This window comes from Orcinus orca, chromosome 6 (assembly GCF_937001465.1).
Source record: "Orcinus orca chromosome 6, mOrcOrc1.1, whole genome shotgun sequence".
Lineage (NCBI taxonomy): Eukaryota > Metazoa > Chordata > Mammalia > Artiodactyla > Delphinidae > Orcinus > Orcinus orca.
Genome location: NC_064564.1, coordinates 73,099,500 through 73,115,392, shown reverse-complemented (window position 1 = coordinate 73,115,392; position 15,893 = coordinate 73,099,500). Strand labels below are relative to the sequence as shown.

At 39.4% G+C, this 15,893-nt stretch overlaps 1 protein-coding gene across 3 annotated transcripts in view; it reads left to right on the top strand.

The window, feature by feature from the left end:
- The window catches only part of CEMIP2 (cell migration inducing hyaluronidase 2), a 78,403-nt gene extending 63,579 nt beyond the window's left edge, over nucleotides 1-14,824 (top strand). For 2 of the 3 annotated variants that reach the window (XM_049710772.1, XM_049710773.1), the window contains 7 exons: nucleotides 1,435-1,617; nucleotides 4,385-4,604; nucleotides 7,522-7,620; nucleotides 9,124-9,213; nucleotides 10,858-11,012; nucleotides 12,323-12,426; nucleotides 12,780-14,824. In XM_049710772.1, coding sequence (XP_049566729.1) covers nucleotides 1,435-1,617; nucleotides 4,385-4,604; nucleotides 7,522-7,620; nucleotides 9,124-9,213; nucleotides 10,858-11,012; nucleotides 12,323-12,426; nucleotides 12,780-12,976 — 1,048 coding nt within the window. In that variant the 3' untranslated portion in view covers nucleotides 12,977-14,824. The remainder of the gene's footprint in view (nucleotides 1-1,434; nucleotides 1,618-4,384; nucleotides 4,605-7,521; nucleotides 7,621-9,123; nucleotides 9,214-10,857; nucleotides 11,013-12,322; nucleotides 12,427-12,779) is intronic. The other variant, XM_004276391.3, reaches the window with a different exon arrangement.
- Nucleotides 14,825-15,893: the final 1,069 nt, after the last annotated feature.

The window sequence follows — 15,893 nt, the reverse complement described above, 5'->3', positions numbered from 1 at the left end:
GTATGCAGAGTTCTGCACATACAAGGCATAACTTTTGAATAAATACTAAGAAAGTAAAAAGATTTTAAAGTGAAAAAAAGGATGAGCTCAGAAGTTTCAAAACTCTATATGGGCTTGAAATTCAGTCCAACTTTCCTTGTTTAATTATCTAAAAGTTTGTAAAAGTTACATCATGGGCAGAAGCAAGAGGAGGAGATGGATAATTTTTTTCCAAATTCAATATAATTATAGAGAGGTCATGGATTTTGTCATAGTGGCACTTATGAAAATAACAGTTTAAAAGTTATAAAAGCTGTACTTATGCATTAAACAAAATAAGGAAATACAGAAAAACATTAAAAAATTACAATAACCTGTAATTCTTCTAATCAAATTGAGGCATTATAAACATTTATAGGGTTCTCGTGTCTCTCCACCCTCAAGTGTTCTCTGAGCATATAAAGATGCCAAAATTTATTTAACTACTCCATTCCCCTATGAACATTTAGATTATTTTTCTCCTGCCCCTCTCCCCCTTTTGGTATTACAAATGATACTGGATAGAGCATCTTTTCTTATACATTTTTGGTCTGTATTTCTAATTTCTTAGTGGGATTACTGGATGAAATCTGTGTGAACAATTTTAAGGCATTGTTACATATTGTTTTAAAATTGTTTTGAATGATTAAGAAGTTCTGGAAATGGATAGTGGTGATGGTTGTACAACCTTGTGAATGTACTTAATGTCACTAAACTGTAAAGTGAAAAAAGGTCTAAAATGGTAAATTTTATATGTTACCACATGTATATTTTGCCATAACTTAAAGAATGCCAAAAAAAGAAATGATAAAAAAGGGGAAAATATTCTTAATGGTTTTCAAAAAGTATTAATTTTATATCTTAGAACATTAGGTAAGAAACAACACTATGGCAATTTGGTAATATTCATCAAAGACTTTAAAAATGCATACACCTTTATCTCTAGCAAATTTACCACTAACAATTTATCCTAATGTAATTATAAAAGATAAAAATATATTTATGAATTAAAAAATTCTTTGGAAAGATTTTACCAGCGTACGCTTCCACTATCAGGCTATTAGTGTTTCTTCCATCTTAGTATACCCATACCCAACTGTCTCAATTTTATTATCTGCTTGCAGTATCTAAGTACATTTTATCCAGCTTCTCTTCACATTCCCTAAAGTCCTGTTGAAACCAAGAATTTTTTATAAGCCATATCATTGTTGTACATATATTGAGGAGCGGAATTTGGGTAACATGTAAAAGTCGATGATTCATTAGTGTGTTAGGATTCAGGACTTGCATTGTTAGTGGCTCCATACACAGCAGAAATTTAAGGAGAAGACCATGGCTAAAATTTACATATGCTGTAATACTCAAAATGTACTGGCTCAAATGTGAATTCATGTTTTTATTGTCTCTCCTTTATAGGAATGACTGGATTCGAGTTGGGCTCTGCTATCCGTCAAACACAAGTTTTCAGGTTACCTTTGGCTTTCTTCAGCGGCATAATGGCTCATTATCCAAAATGGAAGAGTATGAGCCCTTGCATTCGCTGGAGGAATTGCAGAGGAAACAGTCTGAGAGGAAATTCTATTTTGACTCCAGCACGGGGTAATTCAGGGCAACCAGTGAATGAGAATTATTGCTGTTTTTCTTTAGTGGTGAAATTACTAGTTCTTCAGTGTAACTAAGAATAGATTGTGATGTGACGGCTGCTTAGAAAAGCAGCTGATGTGGGTAATTCTCTGCTCATCACCATTAGAGGTTTAGAAGAGAACTAGAATGACTCGTAATTACAGTTGGCAGTAGGAATCGAGTGAGATGTTTGCTGTTTACCTATTAAGGCGATTTAGAAAGAGAAATTATCCTTGTCAATAAAGAACCAGTAGGCCCAATTGAAAATTAAAATAGTTTTTTCCATAACGACTCTAAAGATGATTATTTCCATATGATATAGTTCATATTTTAGTGAAAGCTCATTTTTCTCTTCCTTTAAGACTATCTCTCAAGTTGACCTTGGGTTTTAAAAAAAATCACTGTGTAACCATGGCATATTTGCTTTCAACTTTCTCTAGCCTGCATCTTTCTACTTTTTAGTTCTAATCCTGTTCACCTGGGGTCCTGTTGGCTTTGTCTGCTTTTATCCAGTTACAGTCTCTCAGCCTTTGGGTTATGGTAGGCTCTCTCTCCTGTACTCTTCCAGAAAGTAGCATGCTCCTTCCTTCAATATCCATCCCTTAACCTGGCATTTCTACTCTATGTCATTGTCTAGGTACTATAAAGACACTAATGTAAATAAGGCACATTTCTTCTGCAAATTCACTGTCCATTGAAGGATGTGGGCATGTAAAGCAAGTAATCAGAGGGCGAAAGGTTTAAATGCTGCAAGTCCTATAGTGTGCCTTTTGAGGTAACCCAGAGGTTCAGCCTTGGGTGGCCAGTGACAACCCAAGAAGATAACACTGGAGCTGACTCTTGAGGAGTGACTAGGAGGAAGGTGTTCCAAGGACAGTGTGGATAAATGCATGGAGGCATGAAGAACATGGCACGGCATGTTTGGGGAAAGACAAAATTTCCTACTGGAGAGAAGGGTGGCAAGATTGACTGTGGGGGAATGAGGTTAGGGTTCAGTCAAGTGTCTTGTTAACCTTTGAAGAAGATGCAACTCATTTGCCCTTCAGGGCTGGTGCAGCAGCCAGTGTTATCAGCTTAAGTCTTTTTTTTTTTTTATCATCATTATCTCTGATTTCAACTTCAGCAACCTAGTTGGGCTTTTATTCTATAGATGATAGAACTGCCACATTCTCAGTTGATTTTCCACAAAAATAAATGGAACGCCCAAATTTGTAAGGACAGTCTGGTGATCACAAATTAATGATTGATATGTAAAAGGATGGGAAGTATTTCTTCATCTGGATATTTCTAGAGTCCTTCAGCCTTTGAGGTTCAAATTCTTTTTTAATTCTATTCATTTTGATGATTTAAATTATATATCAAAAGTCCCATGCCTAATCAAGTCCCTGTCATTCCTTATATATATGTTAAAATTACTGGATGTTGGAACAGTGGCTGATTTTCACCTCATCACAACTTTGTGTTGTTCACTGACCTCATATTAAAATGTGAACTCTTTAAGAGTGATGTCTCCAAAGAAAGGACTGCTATGGGCTGTTATGTAAGGGTTCAGTAAACCAGGCACTTTAGATGTTGCATTGCCTTCCTCAATTCTGAAAGTTGAGCTAGTGTGGGTTCCCCTCTGGGAAAGCAGTTATTACCAGGAAATTCTACTGATCCAGGGTGATCTTCTATTTTGTTGGTTCTTACTTTGCCAAGCAGAGCTGAGTTTATAAATAGAAGGTTCTTCATGACTGCAATTGGAGAATTGCAGTTGATTGTGTGACTTTATATAATATTCTGCCTTACTTAATTGTGTGATCTTGGGCAATTTAGTGAATATTTCTGTGCCCCAGTTTCCTTATCTGTTATTTGGGAATAATAAAAACGCTATATATTATATGGTTGTTGTGAGGTTGAAGAGCACACAGTTCATGCAAATCATTCAGCATAGGGCCTGGGATGTTGTACGTCCTCAATAAAAGTTTACTGTTATAAATAAATAAACAAACAAATAAATAAAATGTGAACTCTTGAACTCCAGTAATCAATCGCATTTGATCAAGTGCTTTTTAGAATCTTGACTTCCTTTGGTTTAGAAGGCCTAGGTTTGCTGACAGACATTGGACTACTGCCTGGAACTTGCTTTTCCTTTCATCTTGGCAGTAGGAGGAGAATTCAGAATGGGTAGGACTGTTCATTTCGCTTGACTTTGGCCAAAGTACAGACAGAAGGACCCCAGGCCCATCTGCTCTTAGTAAATATCACAGGAATTGATTTGATACCATATCTTGGCCTTAACCAAACAAGTCTCACAGTTGGTGTTTTAATTATTCCAGTTTTGTGCCTTAAACCAAAACAATTTGTAAACCAAAAGAAAAAAAAAAGAATAAACCACACTAATTCACCAAATCCTAAACTCAAGTGTAAAGTTTTCCAAGGAATTCTTGAGCCAAGCCAAATTCCGTCCTCCTAAATTACCAATTGAACTAATTCAAACCAGAAATCGACTTTGATACTGCCCATAACGACTGAATCAGGTTATCAAAATATTTTCTAAAGTGGTATTGCATTTGACTTAGAACCCTAGGAGGGTAGAAAGGAAAGGGAAGCAACTTTATTGGTTTTGTAGTTTATTTTTCTTTAAAAAAAAATTTAATTTATTGGAGGAATATCCCTTCTGGCCGTGAGTTTATTTGAGGAATTTTTGTAAGTTTTTGAGAGTTAATCTAACATCCGTTGGACTGGTTTCTGTTTTGTGCAGGTTGCTGTTTTTGTATCTAAAAGCCAAAAGCCACAGGGATGGTCACAGTTACTGTTCATCTCAGGGATGCGAAAGAGTCAAGATCCAGGCAGCAACAGACTCCAAAGACATCAGTAACTGCATGGCCAAAGCGTATCCCCAGTATTACAGAAAGCCATCAGCACTCAAGCCGATGCCATCCATGCTCAAGGGACGCTGTCAAGGCTGCGGAACCCGTCAGGTAAACAGGGAATAAAAGTGGTCTGTGGTCCAGGAGAAAAAGTCAAAAGGTTCTGTGTAATCAGCACATTTTTTTTTTTGAAACATCTGTGCTGCCAATTTATAAATATTGCATGGTTTCCCCTGAATTTTGGCCCATTCTAGAATGTGATGCTCATAAGAAGCAAACCAGTCCAAATTTATAATAAAACTACCTTCCCCCTGTGATATATCAGTTTGCCCTGGATGATTGTGGGTTTATTGGTTGTCATCTTTTCTTTCTCAGATGTGATTCCATTACAGTATCGCTATTTCGTTTGCATGTCAGTGATATCAAAAAATAATTTGTTTTCTTGGAAGTGTGAAATTTATCTTCAGAAAAGGCACTTGTATGAAAATTGTTTCCTTCAAGATGAAAAGTCATTAATTTGAAGCATGTGCTATTATGTTTACCTGTAATTAAAAGTACAAACTGACTTTGGCTAGAAGTGAAATGCTTCTTGTGACATATTCTTTTTTTTTTTTTTTTTTGCGGTACGCGGGCCTCTCACCGTTGTGGCCTCTCCCTGGAGCACAGGCTCTGGATGCGCAGGCCCAGCGGCCGTGGCTCATGGGACTAGCCGCTCCACGGCATGTGGGATCTTCCCGGACCGGGGCACGAACCCGTGTCCTGTTCGTGCCCCTGCATCGGCAGGCAGACTCTTAACCACTGCGCCGCCAGGGAAGCCCTTGTGACATATTCTTAATGAGATGGTCTCCTTCTAGATCTTGAGAAAACATGGCAATGAAAGTAAATCCAAAGTATGAGCTAAAATCAGGCATGGGGTTTCCGAAGGAAGTCAGACTAATTCCAGGTGAAAAAGAAATACAGAATTAATATTGCCCTAATTGATCTTTGACCTCTATATAAACAAACATGGGTCAAGAAGAATGGTTCTCAACTTGTGGTCCCCAAGCTAGCAGCATCAGCATCACCTGGGAACTTATGAAAAATTCTAAATCTTGGGTCCCACCCAGTTCTACTGTATCAGAAACTTCAGGGATGGGGCTTAGCAGTCTGTGCTTTAACAAGCCCTGGAGATCATTCTGATACATGTTCACATTTTAGTTTCACTGGCCTAGAGGAGTTTTTAAAAAGTCCTTATTGCCACAGAAATGCTTGCTATTAATATGGAGAAAACCTCTAAATCTTTATTTCTTATCATTATAAGTGATTTGAGAAAACAAAAATTCTTCCATTGCACAGGTTCTTTATTTCTAATTTTTCTTGTTTCTGTCCATTGGAGGCAGTAAGAACAGGGAAAGGAAGGGGGTTTTATGCTTCCTATCATGATATATGATAAGTATTTTTCTGATGACAACTCACTCTCATAGTCTTGGTTGCTCATACCCTTGAGCCACCTCTATTCTCCAATTCAACTAAACCAACCAACCAACGAACAGACAAAAAAATAAACCAGGTACATGAAGAAGTTTACATGAATCCTTGCCTGTCCTATGTAATATTTTGACTGTTAAAGTGAAATTTTCAGATAGTCTTTGTGGGGAAGTAAATTTTCCAGCCTAATTCTTAAGTTGAATTTGTTAAGAAAGTCCTTCATTACTGAAAAGACTTCAAATAATTTATAATTATTATAAGAATTACTACAATTTATAAAATAATTTAATCATTTTCAGAACTATTCTGGGCCTATCTTGTTAAATGGTTCCATGCATTGACATTTAGCGTTCTTTATTCTTTGGGCTTAAAACATTGATCAGGATTCATTTCTTAAAGCTGTATCGACTAGTGACCTGGCAGTTGAGAAGTATTTGAAGCATCTGGGGACATCACTTTTACTTGGAAATTTGAGGGGAATTTTTGTTTTGAATGTCAAAAACACATGTGTATTAGAAATAAGTAGGAAAATTCACATGAATTTTTTGACTTCAGACCTGAGACTTCAAAGCAATGTCCAGCTTCTGAGTGCCTAATATCATGATTATCTGCTCTTGCCATGATTATTTGCTCTTGTTGGCATCGATTTATAAGGACATACACTTTTTTTTTTTTGGGCCATGCTGCGTGACCTGCGGGATCTTAGTTCCCTGACCAGGGATTGAAACTGGGCCATGGTAGTGAAAACGCTGGACCTAACCACTGGACCACCAGGGAATTCCCCAGGGCATATGCTTTTACGTGCTAAATTGTGTGAAGAGTTAAGAGTGCTTTTGAATGAAAAGACAGCCTTTAGGGAGGAGGTGGGTGTTGGGGTTTGGAGACTGGCAGTGATTTGGAGTAGAAGGAAAAAGGGAAGGGTGTTCTTGGGAAGGGAACAGCATTGGAAAAGGCAGGGTAGCAGAAGAGGAGGTAAAGTGCTTGTGGGAAAGTGAGGGAACTGCCCTGCATGTTGAATGTGATAGAATAGTGGGAAATAGGGTCCTGAGTGTATAAGACGTGGCTCTATTTGTGGAACATTTTGCAGGTCTGGTGGAGGAATTTAGACCTGGTGATGTACAGGCCCCTGAAAGTTTTTAAACAGGGTAGTCCTTGTCATCTACACTTCTTTCCTCAGTTCTGGAGTGACTGAGTCCCAATTCAGAATAACTAGTCTGAAAAGGACCTTTGAAAAGATTTGTGACTGTTTTTGCATGAAATGTTTACAAAGATTTAGATATAAAGCATATTTATGTAGTCATTTGTAGAACTGATTTTATTAACAAGATTACAATGATTTGAAACTGAGATTGCTCCAGAAAGTTAGGAACATACAGTTCTCGTATAAAGCCTGTATCAAAAGATAGAATTCCAGGTCATGAAATACGTACAGAAAGTTCAGAGAAAACAGAAATAAAAACAAAAACCCACTCACTGGCTTTGGTATAGTTGAGTTTATTTTGAAGGATCTTTTTGGAGGAAGATGCAGTTGACATAGATATGGAACTTCTTCCCTGTCTAGGTGGTGTTTACAAGTGATCCTCATAAAAGCTACCTCCCTGTGCAATTCCAGTCACCCAGTCAAGCAGAGACTCAGCGTGGAGACCTGTCTGTTATTTCTGTGAGTACCATCTGGTGTGTACATTGCCTCAGCTTCTCAGTTTTACATTTTATCCTGGTAACATGAATTCTCTCTGGCAACATTCACTTGTTTATAATCACATTTTGATTATTAGTGGTGAGCAATACAGTAGAGGTGTAAATACCTCCTAAACATTTGCGTTTTAAATAAATAAGATAAATTTATTAAATTTTTTTCTCAGTTATGTTTATTGATTACTTTTAGGCGAATGTTAAAATTATTCAGGTAATTATTCAGATTTCTTTTCTGTAGGAGACAAGGCGTTTTTGGTTTAAAAAAATTGTCATAGGGGCTTCCCTGGTGGTGCAGTGGTTGGGAGTCCACCTGCCAATGCAGGGGACGCGGGTTCGTGCCCCGGTCCAGGAGGGTCCCGCATGCCGCGGAGCGGCTGGACCCGTGAGCCATGGCCACTGAGCCTGCGCGTCTGGAGCCTGTGCTCCGCGGCGGGAGAGGCCGCAGCAGTGAGAGGCCTGCGTACCGCAAAAAAAAAAAAAAAAAAAAATTGTCATAGATAATCAATATGCAGAAATTTTAACCTTGGATTTTGAAGCTTAAAAGAAGTTCCGCAGTTATTTGTTTAAAATATGGGAAGTGAAGGTTTTAAAATTTCCTCGGCATTTTATTTTGAAGTTGCCTGGTTCCCATTTTTTTCAGATGAAGAAAGTGAAGATGCAAAGTGTTAGTTGTCTTTTTTAAGTAGGTTAATGGGAGTTAAAAGCCTTAGCCTCATATCAATACTGGAATTTGGGCTAAGAGCCAAGCTAGCCCGCAAGGTAACCAGCTCTAGGCATGTGGCCTGTCCAAAATCGAGTGCATCTATATAAAGAGCTCTTTGGGTAGGAGGTATCTAGCCATCCAGCTGATACCCAGCTAGGGTCTGGGCTCAGTCTCATGTGGTCTCCTTAGGAGCTCGGTTTTTTTTAAGTGGTGGACAACACATTCACAAATCCCCATATATGTGAGCAAAATTAAATCTTACTCTTTTTTTTCTTTCCCAATCTCTTTTATTGTGTTAAAATACACATAACATAAAATTCACCATCCTAACCATTTGTAAGTTTATATAGTTCAGTGGTATGAAATACATTCATATTGTTGTGCAACCATTATCCATCCATCTCTAGAACTTAACTCTGAATTAAGAACTTTTTAACAACCCTGAATTAAAAATACTGCTACTTAAGGGGGGGGCGTGAAATGGGGAGTTATTAATCAAAAGGCATAAAGTTTCAGTTGAGTAAAATGCATAAACTCTCAAAATCTGCTGTACAACATTGTCCCTGTAGTCAATAGTAATATATTGTTCACTTAAAATGTTTGACGATGGATCTCATGTTAGTGTTCTTACCACAATTAGAAAGAGAGAAAGAGTGAAAGATCCCTATGTAACTCAAAGATTTCTCAAGTATATATACCTATTGCCCTGCATTAGCATTTCTTCATTTTGTAGTATGTTCATGATGTAATTTTATTGGTATGAAGTTTGTTAGCTCAACATCTCAATGCAGTCAGCTGTATGAGGAACCCATCCCAGCCTACTTGCGTGGAATCTGGTGGGTGTCAGTTGCAAAGGTAAGCAAGTTGGTGCCGAGTCTCTCTGCTCTGCTAGCTCACTAGATAATTAAAGAAGGTATTGTTTTGCCCAGACTGTCTCAGGTAGGGTATTCCTCTGGGTCTGTAGACATTGTTTGATTCCATTGCTGCACACTGGGTGCCTGGGACCCTAAAAGAGATCACAGAGGACTGTGTTTTGTCACATTTACCTCCAATACTTTTCACATGCATTACCTGAAGAGTCTTTGCTGGACATGGCCTTGCTTTAGTTTTTACGGAAAATTTTGTGTTTCCTTTAAGTAACAGGTTTTTGGGGGGGGGGTACTTTTCAAGGGGACAGTTTGGGTGTGTTAGGGATCATTATGTATATGTTTTATCAAATGTGTCTCAGTTCTAAGTATCCAGATTTTTAAAAATAAGTGAGTCACTTTCAGTCTTTCTAAATATAAAATGGCACTTTATGTCAAGCACTTCTGGAATTATTCTCTAGACTAGGGCTATTTAAATATAGGCAAAAAGCCATTTTGTATTCCTATGAGATCATTAGTGATTAGAAATAAAATTTAAGTATAACTTCTCCAAGGAAGGACAGGTGTAGTGAAGAGAGCATCTCTCCTTTGTTAGCTTTTTTTTTTTTTTTTTTTGCGGTACGGGGGCCTCTCACTGTTGTGGCCTCTCCCGTTGCGGAGCACAGGCTCTGGACGCGCAGGCTCAGCGGCCATGGCTCACAGGCCCAGCCGCTCCAGGGCACGAACCCGTGTCCCCTGCATCGGCAGGCGGATTCTCAACCACTGCGCCACCAGGGAAGCCCTTCTCCTTTGTTAGCTTTTAACATAGTTTATAATTTCACACATTTTAAAGAGAAAGAGTGCCTATGACTTAAATTAATGTTAAATCATTTTTCAGTCTAATAAGTTTTTTTCCCTTCCTTTTTGGTTGAGGAATTAATGAGATTTGGATGTATCTGGAATTCCTTTTTCTTGAAAAGGTCTCACACCATTAATTTAAAGAGGACAACTGGAAATTTCAGTTCACAGTAATGGTGAACAAGATATAGTAATACCCTGTGGCTTAAATCCTGGTAAAATTACCATTTTTCCATTTTGATTTTAAAGGAGAGCTATATATGGAACAAAGGAGATGAAGCAATCTGGCTCCTCTGTTGTTCTAAATCTAAGCTATAATGGGGGGGTTTATGTGGGTTAAAGCATGCTATCTATTTATCTATCTATCTGACTAGATATCTATTTCATATAGATACATGTATTTTTCCTGAACCAATGTGACAGTATCTGAGCTGCAGTATAGAGGCTGCCACCCGATCACTGAGTTGGAAAGCTCTGACCCCATTGAGAGACTACGTGTGTAAGAATGAAGGCCCTGAGCCTGCAGAGAGAGTCACCCTGCTCAGCTGAGTGTGGGCTGCCATGCCTTGCTTGTAGCAACTTAGCCAGTCAGAAAAGACCAGTGAAGGCAAAAGTCTGTGAGAACACAGGCTCAATCTCAAATGTTGGCAGAGGAAGAGTAATGGAATATACAGTTTGAGTTTGGGAATTATTATTTGATTCATGGGTTTAGAAGACAGAGGGAAAGGGGCTGGAAAGACGAGTCATCCTGGAAATGCCGAAATGGTGATGACCGCAGATGTTTTTGTATTCTCAGATCAACGGCACTGACTTTACCTTCCGAAGTGAGGGCGTCTTCCTCCTGGTTGTGGATGCCTGCAGTGTTCCCTTCCGGTTGATGGAGAAAAAGGTTTTCTCTTTTGCTGATGTCAGTCTCATGGAAGAGTATTTAAAAACAAGCATCCCTCCAAGGTAGGTGAAGCTTGCTCTGTATGAGGGATAAGGTACCTTAAAGATGACATCCGGTTAACTCTGAGCTTTGGTTTGTCTACCTGCCCTTTTACCCTTTTAGGGTATTTAGGATTCCTAAAACAATTTTATAGATAGTTTTATAGACAATTTTACCTTTGCAGCCATCTTTCCCACTGATGAACCCTCAGACAGCATTGTGCTATGACTGTGGTATAGGAGGTTGTCACCTGGGTCACTTGGAAGTGACTGGAAAGGAGTAAATTGATTTTTTTTTTTTTTTTTTTTAATTTGGCTGCGCCATGTGGCTTGCGGAATCTTATTTCCCTGACCAGGGATCGAACCCTCACCTTCAGCAGTGAAAGTGTGGAGTCCTAACCACTGGACTGCCAGGGAATTCCCCAGGAGTAAATTGATTTTTAAGTGAATGAGTGTGTGGTCTCTCTTTTAAGAGCCCTAGTCTGATTCATTTTTCTTTGTTAGTCTCTGAACAAAGGTTCACAGGAGAGAAATCTTCCTTTTTTTCTGTTGGGCAGACACAAAATGTATTAAAATAAGCCGTAAAGCCATAGTAAATAAGCCGGTGTAGTAGTGGCAGAGGATAGAGAGATCAGAAGAGAGAATCCACAAAAAGATCTGAATGTGTATGTTGATATACTCACAATAAAAGTAGCAATTTAAACCAAACCATGGAGAACAGATTTTATTTCACTTTTTTTTAGAATTGGCATTTATCCATTTACTTAGTAAGTAGATAATAGAACTTAAGTAGGTATATAGAGCATCTGAAACTAACAAAACTAACCTCCTCTGTTAAAATAGTTTGTTCCATGACAGAGCTGTGTCCCAAGCCATCCACTAGGTCCACTGACCTAAATGACTTTTGCTTTCCCTACATTTATAGACCCCTTGTAATAGCAACATAAGCTCTAGGTGGGGCATTGAAGGGGACACTTGTAATAGCAGGGATGAAAAGGAATGTGGGGTTTTTTTTGTGTGTGTGGTACGAGGGCCTCTCACTGTTGTGGCCTCTCCCGCTGTGGAGCACAGACTCTGGAAACGCAGGGTCAGCAGCCATGGCTCACGGGCCCAGCCGCTCCGCGGCATGTGGGATCCTCCCTGACCGGGGCATGAACCCATGTCCCCTGCATCGGCAGGCAGACTCTCAACCACTGTGCCACCAGGGAAGCCCTTGTTTGTTTTTTTGAGTTCTGCTTTTATCTAGTATTTCTATACTGTATTTAGTTCAGAACGGTACTCAGTAAATACATGCTGAATTACTGAAATTTGCTCTGATTTTCTAACTTTTACAGGTCAATTGTCCTGTTGAGCACAAGAGGAGAGATAAAGCAGTTGAATATTTCAGATTCGTTAGTATCTCTGGGATTAGCCAAACCAGCCAATCTTTATAACAAAGGTTTGTATTTGTATTCTTCTGTGAAGTTCTTAGGAGGCCAGCAACATATGCATTTTTACGGTGGAGTATAGCTACCAGACTGTTTTCATGAGCTTGTTTGGCTGGGGTGGGTATCATGAAAATAATTTCTAAATCAGGAGACAGTTGTAGAGGAAGTGTGTTGGGACGTGGCTTGTTATTTGGGGCAAGAGGTGGGTGGTGAGAGTTCATTCTCTGACGTAAGGAAGTACAGTTCTTTTTGTTTTTGTTTCACAGCCATCTTTGTTTTGCTCACCTCCGCTTCACCTCCCACATTATCTTGCATGGAACTAGTAGAGGTACAAATTGAACTTTTTCTTTTTCTTTTTTTTAAGGGAGTACCATATTTTTGGGATTCAGTGGAAACTTCAAACCATCATGGACTAAGCTGTTTACTAGTCCTGCTAGAGAGGGCCTTGGGCTGCTTGAACAATTCGTACCTTTGCAGCTGGACGGATATGGTTGTCCCAGAGCTGGCACGGTCCGCCGAAGAGACTTGGAGCTGTTGAAGCAAACTTCAAAAGCACATTAGAGACTAACTGTAACTTAGCTGGGGGAAAAAATGTGAACTAACTTATTTAATTTATGGCATTTTAAAATGACACTGTTAACCCAACGGAACTATTTTCCTGTTTGATACAGAAAGGGGAGAAAAGAAAGAATTTAAAGTGATTGCTTGAATATGGGCTCACGCACCTTCTAGTTGTACAAAATGTTAAAGAATTTATTTGTATTTGTTAGGCTGGTATATTTCAGAGATCAGTTCTCTTATTCCTCACCTCCCACTCCTGTGTTTTGTAGTGACCATAAGCAGTGCTTCACCTTTTGTACAATGGGATGTCTTGGGGGAGGGAGGGGGCTTCTGAGAGTCAGCCTGAGTCCTTGAGAGGACCAGCTCTTGTAGCACCTTGGATACTTGAAGTCTAATGCTCAGTTGTGTTGTTGACTTTGGGTCAGCAGTTGACCTGCGTGGCTGGCATGTTCAGGAATGCCTTGGGCCCTGGTTCCAGGCAGCCTTTGAGGATTTGGTATGATACTGAATGGTAGAGTTTTAAGTGGCAACTCAGGCCCAGCTCATGCCCTTTTTTGCCTGGACATGTGCTATTTTTATTCATTTGTATATGATTCCTTCTAAGGGTTCAACTTTCAAACAAGAAGTATGGAATATATTGGGACAAAGGGCTTTTAGGAGTTAGACATCCCTTTAATCTGTGACCATTGGGAAAAAATTTGACCTGCACCATGGTCTGATGTTGGTGGGGCCATTTTTGCAGCTTTAATCTTTAGCCTGTTTTGACTGTATATTTGTATTTAAAATGCAGAGCTGAGCTAAATATTTACATTTTTTTAAAAAAGAAGCAGGCCATTTTCCTGAACTATAAACTTGGGTCATTTCAACTTGCACAAAGGAAGTCTGTTCTTGGAGTTTCTCCTGCACCCAGTTTTTTTTTGTGTGTGTGTGTGTGGATTTTTTTTTAAGCCTTACTGCTCACCAACCTGGCAGGACAATTGCAGAAACCTTAATGATACCCACAAAATATTGTACTCAGGGGGAGAAAAAAAGGAGAGCCTTTTAAGGGCCAGAATCATGGAGGGAATATTCAGAAACCTTTTTTTAGCCTTAGAGGAATCCGTTACTCTTAACTAAATTGTTAGAGCCAATTAAAAAAAGACACTGTGATGCCATATTTTTCTTCCCCCTAGGTGCATGCATCTCCTGCCAGTGAGCACTGCATGTGGCAAAAAGATTGCTGCCACAGCCTGGGATGTCACCACACCAAGAGGAAAGAAGCATTGTAATGCCTTTACCTTTTCCTAAACCCACAATGCATGAAGTGTAGTGGAGGGATGGCCATGGCAAGACGGGAGGGAGTATGTTCAGGTTGACTTTGGCAGTGAGTACAGACAAATTCACTTTTCTCTACCAAGAGCAATGGCTGATGGCCTGTCCTTTTCTGTCCAAGAGAAACTGCAGAGCAGCTCTGTGACTTCTATTACTTTATAAAATATGCTACCTCAAAGTGCTACCGATAAACCTTTCTAACTGTAAGTGCTCTTGCTAAGGGCACATGTCTTAAAGTTTAGGTTTTGGGGTGTTTTTTTTTTTGTATATCGATGAATGAAATCTCCTATTAAATATATTATTGGATCATCGTTCCTCAAGGTGATTAAAGTTTGTGTGTGTGTGTGTGTGTGTGTGTGTGTGTGTGTGTGTGTGTTTTATGACCAATATCTTTTATGTGTGATTTTTAGAGTTTGGCTCTTTAAAGATTTGGAGAGGATATGTACGTTCTAAGGCACTCAGTTTTTCTGCTTTATATGCTAATGATCAGGGCCTAAGTAAAATAAATAAAAATATGCGTGCATGTATATTTTTTTATATGTGTGTGTGACTCTATTTATCTAGCAAGCAGTCAATCAGTTAATCTGTCTTTTTTTTTTTTTTTTTTTTTTTTTTTTGCGGTACGCGGGCCTCTCACTGCTGTGGCCTCACCCCTTGCAGAGCACAGGCTCCGGACGCTCAGGCTCAGCGGCCATGGCTCACGGGCCCAGCCGCTCCGCGGCATGTGGGATCTTCCCGGGCCGGGGCACGAACCCGTGTCCCCCGCACTGGCAGGCGGACTCTCAACCACTGCGCCACCAGGGAAGCCCAATCTGTCATTTTTTATTCCCTATCCCAGCTGTAAAGAACCTATGGGCAGACATAAGGAAGGGAAATGGTCCTCCACTAAGTAGATTTTGTAAAACTAATAAGTAATCTTCATAAGGCCAATGGAGAGGTTCTCAATGTTGGCTGCACATTGGAGTCACCTGAGGAGCTTTAAAAACTGTGAAGTCCTGGGCCCCACCCCCCAGCTCCTACATTCATATTTAATTGGTGTGGGGTGCAGCTTGGGCATTGCAGTTTTTTTTAAAGCTCTGGGTGATGCTAATAACATGTAGCCAGGTTTAAGAACCACTGCACTCATATAATAAGGCCCACTGTTTAACTTCAGTCTATAATTTTTTTGTGAGGAAAACAAAATTAAGATTATCTATTCTTTTTATTTGCGGTTCCTATATTACTTACAGAATTCCCAGCCCTAAACAAAGCACTTCGCTATGGTCTCCTTTTAATCGAACTTTCAAATAGAATTTTTAGTCCTTAATAGTTTCAAATTGTTAAATTGGTTATCGAAGCTGATAGCCACGTTTCAGCACTTGGGAGCTAGCAATCTGTTTTATTTTTACTGAGAAAATGTGTTCAAAGATGATTTATAAGTTCGTAAGCATTTTCCGTCAGGGGAGGCAATTGGTTGAGCTCCAGAAATGTGGCCGTGCACAAATCAGCCAGCTGATGAGAAACGCAGGGCCTTCTCATATGTCGACAGACCTGGGTTTTAAGTCTTTCCTGTGAGATTTCTGCCTCTCCCCCTGAATCAGTGTGCCATATATTATCTTCAGAGGCT